General features: G+C 41.8%; 4 protein-coding genes across 8 annotated transcripts; 3 read left to right on the top strand and 1 right to left on the bottom strand.

The window, feature by feature from the left end:
* Positions 1-110: 110 nt before the first annotated feature.
* On the top strand, positions 111-8,312 carry cept1b (choline/ethanolamine phosphotransferase 1b). The gene is made up of 10 exons (XM_054784477.1): positions 111-298; positions 1,246-1,522; positions 2,010-2,184; positions 3,774-3,921; positions 4,412-4,553; positions 4,669-4,753; positions 4,916-5,047; positions 5,183-5,341; positions 5,471-5,596; positions 7,008-8,312. Exons 2-10 carry the CDS (start codon positions 1,329-1,331, stop codon positions 7,128-7,130), a joined length of 1,284 nt encoding a protein of 427 aa, XP_054640452.1. The 5' UTR covers positions 111-298; positions 1,246-1,328; the 3' UTR covers positions 7,131-8,312.
* Positions 8,313-9,233: 921 nt separating this feature from the next.
* LOC129186979 (DNA damage-regulated autophagy modulator protein 2-like) lies at positions 9,234-15,525 on the top strand. Of its 3 annotated transcripts, none has more exons than XM_054785789.1 (9): positions 9,234-9,390; positions 9,758-9,834; positions 10,106-10,250; positions 10,627-10,694; positions 12,379-12,521; positions 12,587-12,764; positions 12,846-12,928; positions 13,764-13,856; positions 13,921-15,524. In XM_054785789.1, the coding sequence occupies exons 3-9, from the start codon at positions 10,117-10,119 to the stop codon at positions 14,056-14,058; spliced, it is 837 nt and encodes a 278-aa protein (XP_054641764.1). In that variant the 5' UTR covers positions 9,234-9,390; positions 9,758-9,834; positions 10,106-10,116; the 3' UTR covers positions 14,059-15,524. The 3 variants fall into 3 exon arrangements, with proteins under 3 accessions (XP_054641764.1, XP_054641766.1, XP_054641765.1); XM_054785791.1 differs by having other exon boundaries at positions 12,846-12,920; positions 13,921-14,068; XM_054785790.1 differs by lacking the exon at positions 9,758-9,834 and having other exon boundaries at positions 13,921-15,525.
* Positions 14,529-17,771, bottom strand: c8h6orf89 (chromosome 8 C6orf89 homolog). 3 transcript variants are annotated; one of them, XM_054785788.1, is made up of 8 exons: positions 17,522-17,771; positions 16,441-16,652; positions 16,156-16,321; positions 15,822-15,970; positions 15,593-15,744; positions 15,366-15,501; positions 15,158-15,281; positions 14,529-15,064 (listed from the first exon to the last, which is right to left on the bottom strand). In XM_054785788.1, exons 2-8 carry the CDS (start codon positions 16,627-16,629, stop codon positions 14,982-14,984), a joined length of 999 nt encoding a protein of 332 aa, XP_054641763.1. In that variant the 5' UTR covers positions 16,630-16,652; positions 17,522-17,771; the 3' UTR covers positions 14,529-14,981. The 3 variants fall into 3 exon arrangements, with proteins under 3 accessions (XP_054641763.1, XP_054641760.1, XP_054641761.1); XM_054785785.1 differs by having other exon boundaries at positions 15,158-15,287; XM_054785786.1 differs by having other exon boundaries at positions 15,158-15,287; positions 17,387-17,535.
* A 316-nt stretch (positions 17,772-18,087) lies between these two features.
* nfs1 (NFS1 cysteine desulfurase) lies at positions 18,088-22,836 on the top strand. The gene is made up of 13 exons (XM_054784651.1): positions 18,088-18,395; positions 19,080-19,156; positions 19,319-19,435; positions 19,539-19,622; positions 20,323-20,475; positions 20,703-20,796; positions 20,943-21,077; positions 21,462-21,619; positions 21,695-21,800; positions 21,871-21,952; positions 22,037-22,120; positions 22,232-22,321; positions 22,438-22,836. Exons 1-13 carry the CDS (start codon positions 18,290-18,292, stop codon positions 22,499-22,501), a joined length of 1,350 nt encoding a protein of 449 aa, XP_054640626.1. The 5' UTR covers positions 18,088-18,289; the 3' UTR covers positions 22,502-22,836.
* Positions 22,837-23,355: the final 519 nt, after the last annotated feature.

Below are 23,355 nucleotides of genomic sequence, written 5' to 3' on the forward strand. Positions count from 1 at the left end.
CAAGATGGTCTGTTTCTCTACTGAAGTGGCGGTGCCTTGTAGTCTAAAATATGGCTTGAATCAACCCATGTTATTGAACGCAACGCGAGACTTCCAGTAGTGCTAATGTCAACTAGCGTGTTGTGTCACTCAGAGACACCGGTTGAGGTGATTTGTTCATTGCTACTCAAAACCACCGCAAGTCTAAAGAGGAGAACCCCTCCATTCAAACGACTTGAGCGGGGCTCCTGTCTGTCAGCGTAAAGAGCCTCCGTCTCCCCCTCAGACTGTCTGGAGCTCTCGCCCTGTCCTCGTCCAGGTCTGTTTGCCCTGTTCATGCTAGTTAGCCTGTGTGGCTAGGCTAGGCTAGGCTCGGCTCACTGGAGCTCGCCTCAGCCCACCGTAGGAACCGAGTCCGTTGGCTGCTCTTACCCACAAATAGTGACACGGCCAGCGGCATTTGCAGCTGTGCTCAGAGCTGTAAAATGACATCTATACCACCGCTACAGCGCGCCTTAGAATGTGCGAAGTGCCACAAGTTTGTTTATGGAGCCAAGGTGGAAGCTAGCTAGCTCGCCAATGCCAATGCTAATTGTAATCGTCAACATCAGCATAATCTGAGCAAAATGACGTTAGCTTCCAGTGGCTGTCAAGATAATTAATGACTGCTGGGTTGTCATGTGTTTGACAAGCACTAATAGTTTACTGCATTAAAGTGGAACTGCGGCAGTATTTCTACATTTTTACATATTTAAATCAATGTGTACCTGTCACTTGGTGGTGGCGTTCACCTTGCCTAACCAGTTGTTTTACAAGAAATATTCCAAGAGCAATTTATATATTTGTCATATGACCTTTATAATCAGTGTGATTATATAATTAGTATTTCAGTGTTATGTTTGATTCTGCGTGTTATTACATTGTCATATGTTCCAAAAAAAGCAATGCTTGTATTATCTTATTCATCTACGTATGTGCAGTGTCGTGCTCAGGTCTTCATGAAGGGAAATGTTAGAATTACTTAAAATGCCACCTGCATAGTCACTTGTGACTGAGTTCAAACCACTTTTTCTAAGGTTGGCATTGATGCGGACGTTGAAAGGTCTAGATTAGAATGTAAATCATATATGTTAAGTGACAGTTTGTCAATTTATTCCCATGCAGCCTATGTTTGAGCTGTATCTGCGCTTTTTGATTAAATGAAGTCTTAAAATACGAAGGTTAGCAGCAGTAGTAAAGAGTGCTGTGTTCTCCTGATCCGTCCAGCTTCATCCGGCTCCTCTTTGGACCTTTCGCCCCTCCATAAGGACCGTGGCAGAGTGTGGAGGACCAGTGGCCAGCGGGGCTCCATGAGTGTGACGGGGCAGCAGCAAGGGGGGGGCCTGCGCTCTCGCCGGGGGCCCGTGCGGGAAAAGGACCCCGCCGGGCAGGGCTTGAGCATGGAGGCGAGCTGCTGGCTGGCCCCTGGAGTGCTGCGCCGGCTGATTGAGCTGCCCTCGCCCCCCCTCTCAAGACACCAGCTCAAAAGGCTAGAGGAGCACAGGTCAGTCCATATTAAACATAATACAGGTATTATATGGCTTCACATATACCTGTACAACATCGGTTTGGGATGCGAGACAACCTTCAGTTTGTTAGATAATACAAAAGTTCATTGGAAATATTACATTGATTCCAAAGGCTGGTAAATTTACAGCATGAATATTAATATAGTAATAATACCTTGAGAGTGTAGAATGCTTTCTCACGTTAACGTATTTGTCAACATTGATCATCACTTTGACTGTGGCTGATATTCAGCTGGTTGCCTCAGACTCTACTGTCTCTCGTTTCTGTGGAGCAACCTTTGTGCTTTTTTCATCAAATTTATCCAAAATACAGCATGTGAGGCTCAGAGCTTTACATTCAAAAAGTGTAAGAAAACAGTCATGATTCTTGTACAAAAATATGGTAAGATCTGAAAGCGCCTGACTCAAAGAACCTGACTCAATTCGCTGTCTAATAAATCATCATCTGTTTTTGGCCTGCAGGTACAGTAGTGCAGGACGCTCGCTGCTAGAGCCTCTGATGCAGCGTTACTGGGAGTGGTTGGTGGCTCGTGTTCCTTCCTGGATTGCTCCCAACCTGATCACCATTATTGGCCTGGCTACCAACATCTTCACCACACTGGTGCTGGTCTACTACTGCCCCACTGCCACCGAACAGGTCCACATTGTTTTTCACAAGCTTCTGTCAACTAGGACACATATTTTTAAAGCACGTTTAACATGTCTTGGGGATGTATTTTGCTGAATTACATAATTACAGTAAATAATAGGGGTGTCACAAGACACCCAACTCACTCGGCTAGACGATGCACGAGATTGGGTCCACGAGAACGAGGTGAAGTGAGATTTTAACATAAATTTTAAGAATAGTACATGAAAAATATGACTGGACAAACAAACTTTTTCATTTAACTGAGTCATAAAACAATGTACATGCTTTTTGAAATATATGAAACAATATCATTGTCAGTTCCATTTTTTGAGGCCAAATAAACCACTATTATATAACAATAATAATATTAAGTAATAATAATAAATCAATAATCATATCATAACAATGCAATAATTCCTTTCCTATATCATCTTTCACTCTGTAAAAGTGTGGATTTGACGTTTGTGAAGGATTTTCCCACAGGCAATTCTAACTGCCTTTCAAATGCTTGAAGCACTTCTTGAAATGTTGACTTTCCAATAAAAGTGTCAGCCTTAATAGTTCCAGCTTGTAGATGAACAATGCTAGCTCATTGTTTTTGTCTTATGTACTTATATACTGTCGATTTACGTCATGGCTGTCCAGGTGTCCTGTAATATTTAAAATAATAAGAAAAAACAATTTACAATGGAAAAAAACAATGTTATACATATATTTAAAGACAAATCTTTGTTTTTATTATTAGGTATTAGTACCAACATTTTAGCTTTTTCTAGTTACATTTATTTTCCACTTTAGCTGGGTTTTTGTCTATTTTATTTCTGCAATGAGCCACATTCCCCTGTGCTGAAATTTTGACACCCACGCGTGTTTCGCCGGAAGGCGAGGTGTTGCCAAGTTACGGAGGAGTGTGTCCAAGCTCTGCCTTTTTGATTCTGTTGCTAGTCAAGGGTTGGACAGAATTGTGGAATTGTTTTTACAACTTTCAGACTTGCATCGCACGGTGGTAAAAAGTTGGAGGTCCACGCCTGCACGCCGCATACTTCACCTTCGCTAAATATAGCGACCATGTCGCTAAATTGTCAACACAGATCTCTTCTATGTGTGAGGTGTGTTATGAAACGGAACCGGTGATTGCCAGTGTTTGTAAACTTAGTGCTGAGCCAAATGTAACGCCCAGTGATTAATGGTGCAGACAAGTCCAAACATCTACGTGTTTTGATCTGACAAATCTGACGCAACTTTGGTCAAATGGAGAATTGCTACAGCTTCTGCTTGCACATAACATGGCTGTAGCTGTTCAACTCCGAAGGGAAAAACAGCCACATGTCACTTGCTGATGCTGGAAGCACTAAGGTCGGTTGGATTGCAAAGTGTGCGTAAAGCACTTTATGTGCGGTCCCAACATTGCCTCACGCCCTGCCACTTCCATATTACTGTATTATCATTCATAGTAGCAATGCCATTGTTCAGTCTGATGGACTTCTGGCCGCCCTGTTCTTGCGAGACAGCTTTTCTCCAAACGATAAATCATGTAATGTTTTAATCTCTCTATCTCGTGAATCTGTATCTTGACATGTTTGTGTCATCTACAGGCTCCTCTCTGGGCGTACCTGCTGTGTGCAGTGGGTCTCTTTGTGTACCAGTCACTAGACGCCATCGATGGCAAGCAGGCCAGGCGAACTAACAGCAGCTCACCACTGGGGGAGCTCTTTGACCATGGCTGTGACTCCCTCTCCACAGGTTATTTACTTTGTTACTTTGCTAGTTATGTGTTCTCTTTGGTATTCATTCATTCATTCTTGTTTTCATTGGTATTTGTGGTGTGTGTACCTTTCACCAAAAGCCAACGATTAAAGTGGTACAGAAACAAAAGAACAAAGGCATTTGCATTTAGTACGGTTTGCTACATGTTTTCTGTGATTGGCTGGTGACCAGTACAGGGTGCACCCTGCCTCTCGCCCGAAGTCAGCTGGGATAGGCTCCAGCACACCCCTTCGACCCTCATGAGGATAAGCAGCATAGAAGATGGATGGATGGATGAATGGATGGATGCTACATGTTTTTTTTAATGTTTTTATACTTTTTAAAAAATACATAACAATTAATGATGCTAAAATGTTAATGAAAATATTACCTGTACGCTAACAAGTCAACAACCTCCTTCTCAAGGTCCACTGTGTACTGTACTTCCTTTGTTTGAATCTCTGTTGTGGAACGTTGGTCTGTACAGTGTTTGTGGTGTTGGGAACCAGTATAGCGGTGCAGCTGGGCACCAACCCAGACTGGATGTTCTTCTGTTGCTTTGCTGGAATGTTTATGTTCTACTGCGCTCACTGGCAGACCTACGTGTCGGGAACGCTGCGATTTGGCATGTGAGTAGTATATTCCACACACACAGTGTTGGCAGGTGTCCAAGGTTCATGAAAGAATATAAGCAAACATTTTTAATTGTTCAGAAGCTATTAGCTTAAGTGTCTTCTCCTTCAGCATCGATGTGACGGAGGTGCAGCTCTTCATCATCACCATGTACCTGCTGGCCGCTGTGGGAGGATCTTCATTCTGGCAGTCCCTGGTAACTCTGACCTCATACTAATGATTTGGATTGTATCGTTGTACACTACATTAAAGCTACTCTTCGTGGTTGCGTGATGTCTTCAAGCAGAATGTGATGATTTTGATTACTGCTGGGTACCCACATCCCGAATATTTCCTCTCCTCCTCGCTCCCTTCCCAGATTCCCATCCTAAATATCCAGATGAAAATGGTTCCTGCCATTTTCACATTTTTAGGAGCCATCTTTTCCTGCACCAATTATTTCAGAGTTATCTTCACAGGAGGCGTGGGCAAGAACGGCTCCACAATAGCAGTAAGTGTGTTCTCCATGTTGGCGTCCTAACACAAAGGACATCTGAGGCCAATGTGAATGTTTGCGTTTTGGTTGTTTGCTCAGAAACTAATGTATGTCTGCCTTTGTCTGTCTGTGTGTTGTCTCTGTCCTCAGGGAACCAGTGTCCTCTCTCCAGTGCTGCACATTGGTTCTGTTATAATCCTGGCCGTGATGATTTACAAAAAGTCTTCTGTCCAGCTGTTCGAGAAACACCCGTGTCTTTATATTCTGGCGTTTGGCTTTGTCTCTGCCAAAATCACCAATAAATTAGTTGTAAGTCAAATAGACTTTTAAAGAAATGGTGCTGGTCATCTCTGGCCCTGTTTTTGTGTTCATCTGAGTGATAATAGATGTATATTGTGTGTGTGTGTGTGTGTGTGTGTGATGTCTTTGTGTCTTCAGGTAGCACACATGACAAAAAGTGAGATGCACCTTCACGATTTAGCCTTCTTGGGACCAGGACTCCTCTTCCTCAATCAGTATTTCAATAGTTTTATTGACGAGTACCTGGTGCTGTGGATCGCACTGGTGAGTGCATGCAATAGTTACATTGGTTTAGAATTATTTTCTTTCTAGACCTGCCAAGATGATTTACACTTCAGTCTTGGTAGGTTACAAATTTCAATGTATCACCTTCTAAAAGTACTCTTAAGAATACTATGTTGATTTTTTTTAAATGATGTCTAACACAGGATGTCACACACAACTACGGTCAAAGTTTTCAAATTTCAGTCTCTTTCAAACCTTAAAGGTCATCCTAAATTCTTAAACACAGATAAACTGAGGAAATGGCACACATTTTTGCATAAAATACATATAAATTCCATAGATGAATTCCATAGATTCCATTTTATTTTCAAGATAATAAACTTTAAAGACAGCCCCTATGCTCTGTAGTCCCTTGAGCTGTGACGTCATCCCAGTAGGACATCCTGCAAGGACACCTGTCGACATATTGTTTTCTATGTAATCGCCTGTAATCATCACGAGAGTTTTAAGTGAATTTTTTGAAGTTTTTGGAGAGAATGCCAAGACATTTTGTCATGGGTGGGTGCAGTAATGTCACGGCTCATGGTGTTAGTATTTTTAATTGGCCAAAAGACGAAAAAGTTGCGAAGAGCTGCACCAAAAAAAAGGACCATCGAAGTGGTTGTTGTTATGCTCAGCCCATTTCTACGATGATTGCTTTGAGGAAGTTCGCAGTGTTGCCATAGAGCTGGGATACAGGGCAAGACTGAAGACTTCAGCTGTGCCTAGCAAAAATGATCCGTCTGTGACTTGTACAGTACGTCCGACAAGGAAAACAAGATGGAGTGTTGCATTTGTATGAAGAGCCCCGGAGCAGGGAGTGTGAGGCAGGCGGGTTACATCTATACCAAGTTGATGAAACCCACCAACATTTAAATTCAATTGCACAAATTCCCCGCAGTGTACAACATTTTGGAACCTGTTTACATACATGTGGGCAGGTACTCTACACATCTCCAGGATGTGTTTAAAGAAAATAAATCCTGTTTAAAACAATTTTTAAGTATTTTTCTGTTCATGTCAAAGCAGGAACCCTGTCACCAACTAGTGGTATGGCATAGACGTTAGTGTTTTCACTTCGTTTTGCAGATCTGTGCGAACACTTATTACCTATGGCATCAATGGAAGTATCCACCCCCACAACTATAATGGCATACCCCAAACCTCCTCCATGAACCAGGAAGTGGTCTGCTAACTAACAAAACAAATATGATAAGTTCTTTTGTAAACACTGCGGTCTTGGCAAAGGTGTACGCTCTATTGAACCTGAGAGAGAAAAAAAAATCCCAAGAACATTCCCGTGTGGACAGGGCTTGAGTGACATGGTGTTTCTAAGTGCCTTATTAGTCTAATCTTCTTGTCTTTGTGCTGTATGTCTGCATACTAATTTGTTACTTGTGTGTGTCTGCAGGTAATTTCCTTGTTCGACCTGGTGCGTTACTGCGTCAGCGTCTGCAACCAGATCGCCAGCCACCTTCACATCTTTGTCTTCAAAATCAAGCCTTGTTCTGTCCTCAGCTCGCCTAAGCACTGAGGCCAACGTCGGCCATTACTGACTCTACTCCTCCGTCCCGTTCCCCGTTAGTCGCTCTCGTCCCTCTTGTTTCCCACGTTGTCACACCCAGGGAGGACACCATGTAAAGTTTGTGCTTCTGCCAAGTGAATGTCAGGACAAATAATCTATGTCCTAACCGTACTGGAGTGTTACTGTCAGTGTTTCCGCACAGCAAAGACTTCAGGTGCTACCATACCAGAGAAACTTCAGTGTTTTAACAGATTATCTGCAAGAAGAGGTCACTATTAACTCTTATTTGTGTATTTTTTGTTACATTTTTGCTATTGTACATACCAAGCAATGATTCTTTCTTCTTTCTTTAAGCTCACTTTTACACTCTTAGAAAGCATTTCCTTATTTCAGCTCTGCAATTATTTTAAATGTGCACATGCAACATTCTGGAGAGCACTTGTTATTTTACACAATTAACTTCTAATGTTTGTCATTTAGTTTGTCTTTTAAAACCACTTATGGGTGCACATGTACAACTTTTGGGGAATATTATTTACTGATTTTCTTTGTATTTATTGTTGGTTTGGGTGATATTTACCAACATGGCTGCAGCTTGTGGCTACACTTGTCATTGTAAGGACACACAGCAGCCAACCTTCTGCTTGCCTACTTCTGGATGAGGAAGCTTCTGCACAAGCAGTGGGCCAGATCTTATTTCGTACTTACATCACTTAAATCCCTTTTATTTGGTCTTTTTCTTGTAAGTTGACTAACAGTAGTTTAACTGGGTAACTGAAACTGAGTACTTGTGGAAAACTAATTCCATCCCATCGGTTTGTAGTTTAATGTTAGGCTACTTCCTGGTGGCTGGAGCATCATCCCTGCTACATTCCCATCAAACTTTGTGACAGTGGAGTCAAAACGTTACGATGATAGACACTGTCATCTAATATTGTTACAGCGCCCCCCACTAACTGGCAGCCACTCAAGTTTCTTGCTTTTGCTTATTGTGCCTGTTTCTTTGTTTTGTTTGAGCTGCAGCATACAGCATCTATAATGTTGAATGTTGTCATTGTCTTAATGTGGCTGTTTCTAAAGACACATTTCACCCAAATCTTAAAAATCATTTGTCTTCTAATGCCTTCAGGTGGAATATTTAGGGAATCGTCATGGCTCTTTGTAGAATAAAGATATACAGTATGGTCCTGATGGGAGTGTGGTTAGTATTGTTACCAGTGTGTTTGGAGTATTTAAGAAACGTCCGTTATGTCCAGATGTGCATGTATTGGACTCTGATTGAGAAACTGCATATGAGAAAGAAGAGAAAAAGTCATGTAGAGTAAAAAAAAAATAAAGCCATTATTTTTTATTAGATTAAAGTTGTTCGTTTATTTTGTGGTACAGGAATTCTTGATGTCATCTAAATTTTAACATTCCAGGGCTTTTAATGTTAAAAATAAGCAACTGTTGTCTTACTTCTGAGATTGGAGTGATCGTTATGTGAGTTATGTGTTAAAGTTTGTTAGCGCAGGAAATGTTCATTGTCAAAACAAAACTCACCAAGCCTCTGTCAATTTCAGAGTCACCGTCTTAGATTTATTTTACAGTGTGATTGATTGAAGAAAAAAGATACAAGTTCAGGCGGCCGTCCCGAAAAATGAGACATCCCATCTTCTCCCGGTTCCTCTGGAAAATGTTGGAAAAATGTCCCACTGTCCCAGCTCAGAATGCTCCTTATAGTGTCCGACCAATACACCTCGGGTCAAGGGAAGGGGAGTCTTTGACCTCAGTGTAATTATATTCAAATAAAAACAGTTTAGAATATATAAAGTTTATATATAAATATATGTTGGCTCCCAGGAAAATACATGTTTTATTTTGTTATCGCTATGTATACATATATACCATACTCATGTTATATGCTACACACATTGTCATTTTTACCATTAGCATGCTAATATATGACCGATATATCCTTTCTACGAAATAGTTGTTAAAATGTATACACATCACCGTTGATCTTCACTAACGCTTCATGATCTACCGGTTATATATTTATCCTTGGCCTGCGAGACAAATAGAAGGGCATGGCAGCTTGCCGGACGCGTGCGCACTTCGTCGCATGGGTGACCATTAATGCCTTGTTTTGAAGTGTCCTACAAAGTACGCGACTACTTTACTTTATAGGAAACGCAATTGATGTTTAACGACGTTTAAATAGGCGGGATTCTTGTGTCTGAAAGGAGAGACACTGTTCATTGCTTTGACATCACACCGCTTGAGTAACGTGAGTGTCATTAAGTTGTTTAAAGATCAAAGAGATAAATAAAACACAGACGAAAGCTAAAGCTAACAATAGCAAAAGTTAACTTTTAAGACTAATGCTACAAAATGATGTCCAAAAGAAGAATGTTAAGAATGTTAACGGCGAATCGCCTGGTATCACACGCAAATTTAGTTTCACTTTATTAAATTAGGGGATTTCTGTCGTAATTTATCCTCTAATAGCAAAAAAGAAATAACTATATTCACACTTCTGTCTGCTGTTTCACTTCCTATTCGATTTCGAAAGCACTTAACACGCCGTCAGTCAAAGTTTGGGTTTTCTTTCACTACTTGATAATCATGTAGCGTCTTCATTTGACTTGTTAAAGATGACCATCAAACCAGTCGCATCCAAACCGCCCTGCAATTAGTCAGTCCCCACGAACTGACCAGGCCACTTCATCAGGTACATTACCTAATCACCTCCAATTCAAACATAAAGATGTATATGTTGTCATAGAGGTAGTCATTTTACAATATGGTTATTATTGTCCTCTGAAAAACATCCGTCAGCATACTAATGTACAATATATGATTCATTCATGACATTCATGATTGTTTTTACTTGATTGTAATATGATTATTTGACAGTATCATTATCAATGTAGGACCTTGATAGCAGAGTTAATGATAGTACAGGATAATGTTATGTATGTCTTTTGTGTTTTACAAAACAGAGACAGAGGAGATGATGTGGTGGTTCCAGCAAGGTCTCAGCTTCTTGCCGGCTCTTCTGGTTGTCTGGACAACAGCGTCGTTCATCTTCGCCTATGTCACAGCGGTGCTTCTGAGACATGTGGACCCTCTGGTCCCATACATCAGGTAGCGCTAAGTGCTGCTGACTTTTTGCATGGGACAGGAGAACATGTCTAAATCCAATTAAGTCTTTTGAGTTTCTGGACTGTTTTTGACCCAGCGAGCCTGCTCTGCCTGGTTACAGTTGCTAAGCTGTGATTGGATAATCAGGTTTGTGAGCGCCGATGATGTTGTTGAAAGAAAACAGCTGTACTGCAGTAGGTTGGTTCTTTTTGGTTGAAAATAACCCCAAACATCTTTCCTTTTGAACATTATTGATGAGTGTTAACAGTGGTGGGCTTGCAATTGAAAGATCGCTAGTTTGACTTAGCACTTGGTGCTGATGTCGTTGTCATCATTATCAAGGTCACTATTGAAGGAATTCTTTTCTGTTGTTTTGCAGCGACACAGGAACGATGGCGCCAGAGAGATGTGTGTTTGGCATCATGCTGGATGTGTCAGCCTTTTTAGGTAAAAAAAAAAACCCAAACACAACACAACATAACATGTAGTAAAATAGAACAATGTGATTATTGAAAACATTTAGCTTGTTAGCAGGTTCTGCAAATAGAGCAAAATAACTTTTTCCTGCTTATGTCGTCATTTGTTGGTAGGCAGTGTTGATCCCTTGATGATGTATTTTTTTTTCACCACAAATTAACCCCACATAATGTTAGTTTATGTTGTTTTAGTAGTCATTCGGTTATGAAGTCATTGTTGGGTTAGTTGGATTAGATAGCTTCTTCTGGGGGGTATACGGCGAAGCGAGTTTAGTGGGTTAGTGAGCTGTGTTGAGTTGAAAGCCGGGCATGCGTGTTCAGCAAAGGGAACTCTCTTTTAAAGCAGCGTTATCACCATGGTAACCTAGACTAGCCGCAAAACCTGGTCACAACTAGGTTATGCCCAGGCTTTCAGCTTGAAGTCATCTTTCAAAGTGCCACTGTTTCACTGTTTAGCTAATTCGGAGATGGCGTCACCATTTACTTAGAACCTACGAGGTTCCCTAGGGGACATGGAGAAAAAATTTTTTTAACAAGGGCATTCCTGATGATATTATCCATCTATAAGTGAGACAGATTTTAAGACGAGGGAATACGCTAGAGATGCTCACATGAGCACCAGGAATAAAATGCAATATAAAATAATTAAGCCAACATTAGCAGACATAAATGCCACCGCAGTTCTTGCGTGAGTACTCACGTCAACACTGCTATCTAGGGGTCACAACAAGAAGACATACTGTAAAGATTTTTAAACATGAGTTTTTGCTCCAATGTATTTATTTTTTAAATGGATAAGTGTTAAAATGTCAATTTGTGCAATGTTGATATGTTGATAAATGAAAAGACTAGTAGAGTATAGTTTGTATAATAAATCGGTGTAAACTTGCCCATTATATGCTCAGCATTATTCTGTCCGCAGTCCTTCCTCGCTCTATTGGTGGCAACAGTGTTGCTTTTAGCAGTCATAATATTTTGGAAACTCCTCATAACGCTCCATAATAATTACGTACTCATTTTTTGTAAAATCCACTTGCTGTGATCGTGTCACTTTTCGGCCGAAGTAGAATAATATGATGTCAAACGCCCCCTTTCATGTGAATGCGCTCTTAGCACAAAGCCGAAAACCTGATTTAACAAAGTAAGTTGATAACCACCAATTGTGGGTGTTAGGTTTTGTAGAGTTGCATCTTGAGCACAAAGAGCCTAGGTTTGTTGAGCCACTTTTGCCGTATACCCCCCTGGTGTCCACGAGCAGCAACAACACTAGTGACATCAAATGTCATCGCAAAACAAATATTCACATTTAGTGATGTATTTTGGAGTAATTTCCTTAGTTTGCACTGCCGAGACTTAATTTTTCTGCCGTGTGTGGCAGCTGAGCCTTCTGCCGCAAGTGACTATAAAAACAACATAGTGGGTGAGACTGATGTAGCTTTTTTTTTTTTTTTGTACTTTGGGTTGCAAATGATTGGCTCCAACAAATTCTGGCTAGCAACAAATGACCCCGTGAACATGTGACATTACAAGGCACTTGCCTGTGCCTAATACCTTGTTAAGATTTTATAATGAATCACATTGTTTTCATATAACAATGCATATCTATGTTCTATAGTGCTGTCAAACGTTGCTGATAAAGTATATTTTGCGTGCAGGCATGGCAACCGTGTACGTGCGCTACAAACAAGTGGAGGCACTGACGGACAACAGCGAGCTACGCCTCCACAGACTGAACCGCTTCGGTCTGCTGCTGGGTGTCTTGAGCTCTTTGGGGATGTGCGTGGTGGCCAACTTCCAGGTGAGTGCCTCTGGTCCTGGATCAGTGTGTGGAGTGTTTGAACATGTTTGTGTGCGTGAGTGCAGAAAACCACGCTGTTCTCGGTCCACCTCCTGGGGGCAGTGCTGACCTTCGGTGTGGGAGCGCTTTACATCCTGGTGCAGACGCTGTTGTCTCACTACATGCAGCCTCATGTGCACAGCAGGAGCGTGTTCGTGGTGCGCTTTGCCATCGGGCTGTGGACTCTCAGCAGCATCATCAGCAGTATCCTTCAAACATCAGCTAGCATTTGTTGTTTCCACATGACACGGTGCTATGGTGTTCCTTAACAGCGTGTCTCCTCAGTGTTTGTGTCATCTGTCATCATGTACAGCAGCCTGCCTGGGGTAGATGTCGCTCACAAACTGCACTGGACGCCTGGTGAGACGGTGTGTTCAGATACTTACACTTGTAGGAAAAAAATTAATTTACTGAGTGGGTAAATGATTATTAGAAGTAGATTTTAGAATAACTGTTTGCATTGATTGAATTACTATTGTTTAAAATAAGGACTGTATAGATATAACTGTTTAATCAATTAGTCTAATAAATTTGTGAATGATTACAAGTAATTTATAGAAATAATGCTTTATTAAATAATTAGCAGAGTAGGTGAACATCTGTTTAAGTGTGTCAAAGGTTAAGCATCCAGAATGTAGACAAAACTACCTTGATATAGGCCGAGGAAAAGAATATTTTGTTTATATCAACAAGTACAGTAAGTGTTATCGGGACAGCGAAGGGGCCGGCTATCATCTGCTGGCGTCACAGGCTTCGTCAAGGAATTCAGTAGAAAGTTATCTTTGGCGGGACTGGCGCCAATGGTCTGAGCAAACAAGTATAAAAATGACTATGGGACGATCGAGGGGGCCCTCTTTCATTTAAGCCTGTACCTGGGTACAGGTGAAATGAAACGGGGTCCAGGTACCTGTAGACTGCGGAAACTATCCTGTCTTGACTTATTTTTCAATTATCATGTCTGACTTATTCTTCAATACATTTGGAAAAAATCTAATTTGGTGTGAGTCTTTTTTCCTTCTCATAACTGGAGATTAAAGAGCATGCAAGGGGGAGGTGAAATTGGCTTAATTAATTTTCCAAAGTGGTCTTTTGACCTTTAGGAGTTTGTGGAGAATTTCATCTTCAACACACTGCAGTTAAGTATTGATTGTCAACTTGTCTCTCAGCATTATGACAGAGTGATGGTGTTGTTTGCATATTCAGGGTTACACAGCTCACATCATCAGTACCGTATGCGAGTGGTCACTGGCCTTCTCCTTCATCAGTTTCTTCCTCACCTACATACAAGACTTTCAGGTATTCTGTTTCACTTTTTCATATTGTTTGTGTTTGTGTCCTAACATTTGTGTTCTTCCCCTAGAAAATTAATTTGCGGGCTGAGGCAGACGTGCAGAGCTCCCACCTGTACAACTGGCCGCACCAAAACTTTGCTGCGGCTCTTCATGACAAATCCGAAGTCTCAGAGTCGTCGCCGCTGCTGCTATCAGGAGCAACATGACCCTTAAAGTACTCTACTTCTGCTATACAAAACACTTTTCACGTTTTGAACACATTCTTAGCAAGTAGTGAAAGTTATTCTCATTCTTTCACTTCCATCCTGATCTTTTGGAATCTTTTCTTTGGATCTTTTTGTTTTTTTGGGCTTCCATTCTGTTTCACACAAAGTTTGCGTCTTCTTTTATTGCAGTAAAAACAAACGGAGGTCGCGTAGAGCTTATTAAGAGTTGCACTTTATCTGCTTTACACATATAAGATAACTTTATTATGGAGACATGCCACTGATTAAGTCCTTTAGACAAAAAAAGCGATCCTAACAAGCTAACATAACACCTGTCAATCTGGACATTGCTCCATTTTAATTTTCCTCTTCAATTCACTTGAGTGATTTTTCTCTTAGGCACTACCAGCTATTCAACTTTGCTCTTTTCTGGGGGCGATAAAAGTACATAAGGGTTTTTAAAAGGCTCATTCATATTTGTGATTTATTCACTTCATACAGGTTTTTGGTCCCATGAGTTGTCTGCATTGATGATCACAAAGTATAATGACATTTCAAGATTTTGTTCAAAGAAACAGCTTAAACATACTGTGTGCCACATACATCCAATAATACCAATAAATAATAGGGAAACAAGAGAAGCAGCTTTGTCTTTTGTGCAAAATTTAAAGGAAAGATGAAAGTGGACCTATTGTCTTCATAAATGTTCAGTTATTTTTAAAAAATGTTTACTTATGGCACACTGAGCTTGTTCTGCCTTTTCTCAACCTTGGCACGCTTAAAATCAGCAGACCAAAGTCATGTTTGCGCAGCAGTCTCCAGTTCTCTGAGGGTTTATAAGGCATCAGTGGGCGGAGCCTCTTCAGACACACACCGCCAAGCTTCAGCAGGAAGTCAAGACATTCACCGTCAAACCTTGAGCGTTAAAATGCTGACCCGTCGCACACGATGTTCTGGCCTCGGCCGGGGAATAGCTCCATCTGCCAGTACCGAGGATCAGCGTACACTGCATAGGTCAAGGTCAGATGTTGGGACTTTCACTGTAAAGATTTATTTTCCATGCTGACATAAGTGTTTTTGATGAAAGAAAAGGCATTACCTATGTCTCCGGGATTGAGCCATAGGTTGAAGGAGCTGCAGTATTTCTGACAGCGTTGAACAGGAACAACTCGAACCGTCGGCAGCCCCTCACCCACCACCAGCCAGCCCAAGACCCCCACACCCTGAGACTCAAACAGCAGCAGTAAATACACATTCAGAGCAGGAAGACTTTATGCAATGCACCAACTATGTAGTTTTGGACTGACTTTGCTCTGGGAGTTGGTGCTGTGGGTGACCAGGCAGCGCTGCAAGATGGTCCCGGCACTGTCCAGCAGGGGGCAGAGCTCTGCCTTGGGAAAGAGCCACCTTAGCACCTTCTCTCTGGTCGCAGAACGAAACCTCCTACAGAGACGCAGCAGAGTGAGTATCTTCTTCACCCACAAACAAATTCAAGAGCATCATCAGTAGAAGGTCACAGAGGGTTAATGTGTACCAAAGCAAGGTGAAGTTGGCGGGTCCTTGCGGGAGGCCAGCGTTCAGGTTCTGCACGCTGTCGTCATCTTCAAGCAAAACAGACATGGACCCAGAATGGGCCAGGTAGAGCTCCTCCAGCTGGAGCCGTTCAATGCTGAGGGACTCACCACCCTGCAGGAACCACAATGAGGAATGTTTGAATCGTAATGATTAGAAGATGATTCAACTGAGATTGATGAACATCTGACCTTTAACAGGACAAGTTGTGGCCCCCGACGCAGGGTCACAGTTCCACTGAGGCTCTCTGGCACTTCCAGCACTGAGGAGATGTCTGCACAGCCAGAACAGTTGACCAAGTTCTGTCTGACAGAACCGGCACTCCACCATTCATGGAAACCTGCACAACCCCCATATGGACAATAGTATATGGACAGAGCGCTGTCCAAAGTCCTGTATTGTCCCTTAATCTTAATTCATATTTTTTTTGTTCTTTCCAAATACTTCAGTGGATGTTTTCACCACTGACATTGTGTTCTTGTATTTGTTTATGTGCATGTAAAATGGAGGTGGGGCCAATCATACCTAGCAAGTTGTATTTCTTGGCAATGGGCAGGGACAGCAGGCGCACGTGGCTGAGGGGCGATGACCAGTTGTAGGATCCCAAATGGACCAGACCCAACTGCGTTGAGCTCTGAGGGTACAAGAAGGCCAAGACCACCACCAGCAGGAAGCCCACAGCCACCACAAACTACACACAATGACAAGACAGTCTAGTCAGTTTCACATAAAACAGTACCCATTGTTGACTGTAGGAATGGATTGTGTTTGACCTAAAGAGGCTTCCACTTATATGCATCTTGTCCTGACCTTGATGGTGGCCCTGAGAACAGGGAACTGAGGCGGTTCTCTCCTGGGCTCATTGGTCTCCAGCATCCGCTTGATGAAGCACTCTATCTCCCTCTCTGACATCCCGTAGCGGTAGCCCGATTGACGGAGTATATCGATGCTCTCCGACAGCTTGTCGTAGATGCAAGGCTCGCTCATCGTTGTCCCCATGGCAACAGCAATGGCAGCCGCTCCTGGGTTAAAATGCACAAGTTCGCATAATCAATTGCTGTGGGCTCTTAAGGACCCTCCCACCCCCCCATTAGTGTTAACTGCCACCTCTTATTAACATGCACACAGTGTTGACTGTAATTGTAATATAGCGTGTTACGACTTAACTTGAGCATGTTTTTATGTTTTAAATCACTAGACCAGGGGTCACCAACGTTTTTTCTTGCGAGAGCTACTTTTAGAAAATGAAAATGGCCACGAGCTTCTCATTTTTGTAGAAATAATTTTCATACCTTATTTCAACCCAAACAAATCAAATATGCTTATTTTACCAAAACATTCACAAAATGCTGGTATCCACAACTCGCATTTTCTGTTTCAGAATACATTTCTTTGTAGTGTTCTCACATTATTAACTGAAAACCTGAATGAAAAGCAGGCCTGCGGGCGCCTCATGTGGTCGTGGGGGGGCTACCTGGTGCCCGCGGGCACTGTGTTGGTGACCCCTGCACTAGACTAACTTGCTATGGTTCTTGTGCGAAATACGACGTGAAGCCATAGTTATTTGAAGTGATAAATACGTTAATTCGTATCACAGATTTTCATGACATAAGGCGATTAAAAGGCGCTGTGAGTTAACTTGAGGTGACATGTACTTTAGACCTTGCAGGCTAGCTTGTGTTTACTTGCAGCGCTAGTTTGCTAGCAATGTCATTTGCATCGCTTAATGATAAAGACAGCGAATGGATCAGCTCACCGTAAAGGAAAAACAACGACCTTTTCGGGGAGCGTCTTTTTGTTCGGCGTCGTTTAAAAATGCTGCAATTGATGTTTTTAACACAATATTCCAAAAGATTCGCTACAGTACATAAGTATTTCCTAGACTACACACCTGCAACTCGCTCTTCTTCTGCGGCTGATGGTTTCAGATTCCGCTGTCGCCACCAATTGGTCGTCGAGAAAAAGAGCAAGGTAAACTGATGATAAAACCCGTTTCTGTGGAATGTGTCTTCGCCGCTATTCTTTGTTAATCCACAGTTAGTGCTAAAAATATATATGGCGGATCATACTTTATAGCTCAGTGAATCTTAGACACAACACATTGACCAGATTACCTTCCAGCAAACGCCATCGCGACCCGTTCGAACCAATCAGAAAACACAACTACCACAGCTGAATATATTAGCCAATGAGAGCGCTGTGTACAGGAAATTTCTGCTGCTTGTGCAACAAATCAGACAGGACGCGGAAACAGCACAAAATTATAGAAAATAATGTTTGTTTATTCTGAGCAAAACCACAAATAAAGGTCAACGAACGTGTCGTAACGCATCCAAAATTGAATAGACTACGTTCACATTTAAAATAACAAATATGTCAACTAAATAAGTCTTATATAAAGTATAGAACGCACAGCCAACGTACAAATACTTTATTTTGAAACATTCCGGAAATGCCTGTCCTACCATGTGAGGTCCGCATCAATAAGAAATGTCATAACCTCGCTGTGAAGTGACATTCTCGATTGTGCTTCTTTCAGTCATCATCTTCAGATGACATCAGAGCATTAAACTCACTAAACAAGTGTCAGAAAATAGTGTTTAGTCAACACAAGTCCACTTCTGCTGTTGTCTCCAGGTGAAACTTACCCGCTGTCCAGATGCTCTCCTCAGGCAGGACAGCGTCCTCCCGCCTCTGCTGGCCGCTGCCGAGGCCCCCTCTCTGGTTGAGCTCCGAGCAGAGAGCCGCCAGCACTCTCCAGAAAGGTAACAGCAGCTCTTATTAGCTGCTAGTCTGCCCCGGTGCAGCTAGCCTGATGCTAACTCCAAAGTGACGCAGTTTCGTGCAAAGACGAAGAAGTCATGGTTAAATAATTTGCAATACTTTATTATGCTAACACTAATATCTATACGTGCCTTGTGTGATACGAATAATCACAGTCTCAGCTATTCCTAGAGTAGCACTTAATGTACAATATAACTTCACTGCATTATAATCAAAGTTGTTAATGTAAAACTCCACATGTACTACACACACACACACACACACACACACACACAAGGGAGGCTTCATCATTTAAATAGGTTTTTAGAAATTGCACTTAGATAAAATGAGAAGAAACTCATCATTCATGAGCATTAACACAAAGTAGTATACAGTATGTGGAGTGATAGTCCAGTACTTGGTGAAATTATGAAATGGTAATAATGAAAGTGCAAGTAAGCTATACTCTTTCTTGTACTTGTTTTCATTCTGCATATTACAGCTGCAAATGTTGATCATGAACTGAAATGTTAGTAGTACATTTGCTCAACATGTTTGCATTATTTCTAATGAGGTTATACAGAAGTATCTGAGTTAGAATGACTCAGCTCTTCCTGACCAGCTACACAGTCACAGATCCGGAGTCAGTCTGGGGTCATGCATTCTTGTTGATCTTATTTCTGCAGAGCTGATAAAGAAACGTGACCTGGAGAAAGATGAGCTCCGCCCCCTCTACATGGACTTCCAGGCAACGACGCCCATGGTATTTTTCTTCTCTCCTGACATTAACAGCGCTTGTTGAGGATGCACTGAATGTTGGAAGATGTTGATTAAATGTTTCCTGTTTTGAGTTTAATTTTCAAAAATAAATTGACTTATGACAATAAAGAAGTTATAAATGAGTTGAGTGTGTTTGCGACCACAGGATCCTCGGGTGCTGGATGCCATGTTGCCCTACCAGGTGAATTACTATGGCAACCCTCACTCCAGAACGCATGCGTACGGTTGGGAGAGCGAGAGCGCCATGGAGACTGCCCGGAAGGTAGTTTTATGGTTACGGTTTAATTTATTTTATTTTCTCTTTTTTCTTTACTTTTTTTTGTGTGGATGCGTCCATCTCACATGTGTTGTCTCGCTCCGAGCAGCAGGTGGCCGATGTGATTGGAGCAGACCCCCGAGAGATCATCTTCACCAGCGGCGCCACGGAGTCCAACAACATGGCCATCAAGGTGCCATTCTGCTTTTACATATGGTTTAAATAAAAAATACAGTGAAACCCGCTTAAGTCTGTCCCGCTTATGTCACCAATAAGCTATGTTGAACAACTCATCAAGTCCCGGTCCACCGTGTTATTATTATTATTATTATTGTTAAAAAGTGCCTGATAAGTTGACTTTGACATGGTCGAAAATCGTTTTTTGTATATGTTGACATGTGTTGTATTATTGTCAACTTCCTCATTATCACAGCATGCCACAGCACACTCCACACACTTCACACTTCAATGTGGCCAGTGTGGTGTGGTAACCCCTTTTCTGTCTTGAGATCACTCTAACGTGCAGGCTCATTGCCACTGCCCCTATAGCCTCACCCCTGAATCACAGTGCAGAACTGTACATAATACTCCCATCGCTACAATATCATATAAAAACATAATACAAATATGAATATGCACAAATGGAGGAAAAATATGTAAATGAACTGCCATAGGTTCAAAATCCATTATTATTCCTATTTATTATTCTCCCTAGGTCTCTGGTAAATATGCAAGCAATGATTAGTTTCGGTTTTGATTTTGGCTATGGCGACAACCACCTCTGTGATATCTCAGTCAGCCTGTCAGGGGGCGTGTAGATAAGCGGGTTCTACTGTATAGTGTAGTAATAGTCGAAATGTGCCAGTTTGGTAGACAGTCCTTCTCATCTGCAGGGTGTAGCCAGGTTCTATCAGGCCAAGAAGCGACATGTGATCACCACACAGACAGAACACAAATGTGTCCTGGACTCCTGCCGCATTCTGGAGGCGGAGGGATTCCGTGTCACGTACATGCCAGTTCAGAAGAACGGACTGGTGGACCTTGAGGTATGTCAATGAGCTCTAACGTCACCTATATTGCACACATACACAAAGCGGCCAATCATTGTCAGTAAGGAAACACTAGAGCCTTGGAAAACTGAAAATAAAATTTATAAAAATCTGATACTACCACTACTACTATATCTTATTAAATGAAAACTAAGTGTTATATAGGCAAATTATCAAGAGCATGAACTCAAAATGATGATTGATATATATTTTTTTGTTTCTAGCTGCTGGAGGCATCCCTAACTCCTGATACCTCCCTGGTGTCCATGATGACCGTCAACAATGAGATCGGAGTGATGCAGCCTGTTAAAGAAATAGGTAACATATCACCATACAAGTCAGTCACCATATTACTCTTCTTGTTTAGCAGAAATAAACCTACTGAATCAATCTATGGCAAGTTTATGATCCTTTCTCAGTTGGGTCACTGAGTGCTTTCATAACCATTGCTTCTCCGTACACAGGTCAGCTGTGTCGGTCCAAGGGAGTGTTCTTCCACACAGATGCGGCACAGGCTGTTGGAAAGGTTCCCGTCAACGTGGCAGACTCCAAGATTGACCTGATGTCCATCAGCGGCCACAAGATTTACGGACCCAAAGGTATTTTGGTGGAAAGCCGTCTGACCACCAGATATAAACAAAAACTCACTATCAAAGTTATTGACATGCTGACTTAATCAGCATGGAGAACCTCACTCCATTCACTTTACACCGCTGTGTTTTCTACTGTCGTGTTTACAAAATGCTTTGCTGTTTTTTTTGGGTTCAGATGGACTTGCATCAAACTTTTCACTCTTTATTTGGCATTATCTTAATATAGATTGACTTGAATAACTAGCGTCGTCCTCTGGTTGAAGTCAATTAAGTCATCTGTTGCTTCAAGAGAACCTAACCTTGTTAATGAGAATATGAGTTGTGAATGATGAAATTCTCAACTAACGGACAAAATTCTCAATTAATAACCATCCATCTGTGTCTACACAGGCGTGGGTGCACTGTACGTGAGACGGCGGCCTCGGGTGCGACTGGAGCCCCTACAGAACGGTGGTGGCCAGGAGAGAGGGCTGCGTTCTGGCACAGTCCCCACTCCCCTGGCTGTCGGCCTGGGAGCCGCCTGTAGCATTGCCCAGCAGGAGATGGAGGTTATACAAGACACATGTTTTTTCTCTCGCTATCTATGAATACACAAAGGATTTAAATGTTGTATGCATGTACAGTATGATCATGAAAGAGTGTCCATTCTGTCGAATCGCCTGGTCCAGAAGATCATGTCTGAAATCCCTGATGTCATCTTAAATGGAGACCCAGAACAACGTTACCCTGGTAGACAACAAAATCACTTTTAACATCATTGACATTTGTGAGAGGTCTAACATGATGATTTGTGTGTCAGGCTGCGTGAACTTGTCGTTTGCCTACGTGGAGGGAGAGAGTCTGTTGATGGCGTTAAAGGACGTGGCGTTGTCATCTGGAAGGTCAGCCTCACCATTGTTCAAATACTCTTTAACAGTTAACAATCATCTTATAAACATGTCGTGTGTCTTTTTGTTGGCGTGTAGTGCGTGTACGTCAGCCTCTCTTGAGCCGTCGTACGTGCTCAGAGCGATCGGAGCTGATGAAGATCTGGCCCACTCTTCCATCAGGTTGATAATCATCATCCTGCAAAACATACTGTCGTATTTTACAATATGATGTCACTGACAAACGCATGTAGAATTAGTGTGTTTGCTTTAATGTGTTTGTGTGCTCATTAGGTTTGGGATTGGTCGCTTCACCACAGAGGAGGAGGTAGACTACACTGCAGACAAATGCATCCAGCAGGTTCAAAGACTCAGAGAGATGAGGTGAGACAAGACCTCTAACTATGTCCTGGTTGACTTGTGATTTGTTGATAGACTTGACAAAAGGTACCAGAGTTGTGTCTCATAGCTATTGTATGAACTTTTTGTGTGTGTTTCAGTCCTCTATGGGAGATGGTGCAGGAAGGCATCGATCTGAAGAGCATCAAGTGGACGCAGCACTAGACCCCTCCCACTTTCTGCTCCACTTCCTGGTTGACAAATGGGATTTCTTGAAATTGACTTTTTTTCCTCTCTTTTGCCGTACATAAACACGCACAAACATCCTTTCAGGCGGCTCTTTAAAGAAAAAAAGAAAAACTCTGTCATCTTTATCACAATTGAAGTTTACAAAAACTCACACGCTTTGGGATTGATACTATGAGTACCAAAACTGTTGAATGCAAGAACAATGTAGTGTTTTTATTAGCCAGTCACCAATATTAGATAGTGTTATTTTTACATCAATGAGCTTTATATTTGTGCAGCCATAAAGTCACTCCTCTGAGTGTGATGTCCAATGTGCTGTGTTTGTCTTTGTTTCTTCTCATGTCAGTATTCACAAAGCATCATGTCAGTGTATTAGAAGCATCTTGTTGAGCACAACTGTTAGTCATACTAAAACCTGGAACCCCACAGGACCTGATTTTCAAAACGATTAAGGGGACAAACTGTTCGATATATTCTTATAAGGAGAACAATATTTGAATTTAAAGAAGTCTATTGATGAAAGTGTCTTATCAGGCCTGGAGATTTTTCTTAAGTCAACTTGTTGTGGATGTCTTATTTACTGCTCACTATTTACAATATTATTCAATAAACACATGTTCAAGCAAAATGTTTAATATGGGACTCTTACGCCTTCCATGCATACCAATTTTAGTTCAATATAGTGTTTAAAAGGTATACTATACATCTAATACAAGGCAACATACTGAAAAATAAAAGGACGTGGGGGGGAGCACTTTAATGAGGTTATTTTTTTTAATTTTGTATAAAGGCAAAGCTTTTGTGTTACTAGTATCAAGTTTCAGCATTTT

Source organism: Dunckerocampus dactyliophorus, chromosome 8 (genome assembly GCF_027744805.1).
Source record: "Dunckerocampus dactyliophorus isolate RoL2022-P2 chromosome 8, RoL_Ddac_1.1, whole genome shotgun sequence".
Lineage (NCBI taxonomy): Eukaryota > Metazoa > Chordata > Actinopteri > Syngnathiformes > Syngnathidae > Dunckerocampus > Dunckerocampus dactyliophorus.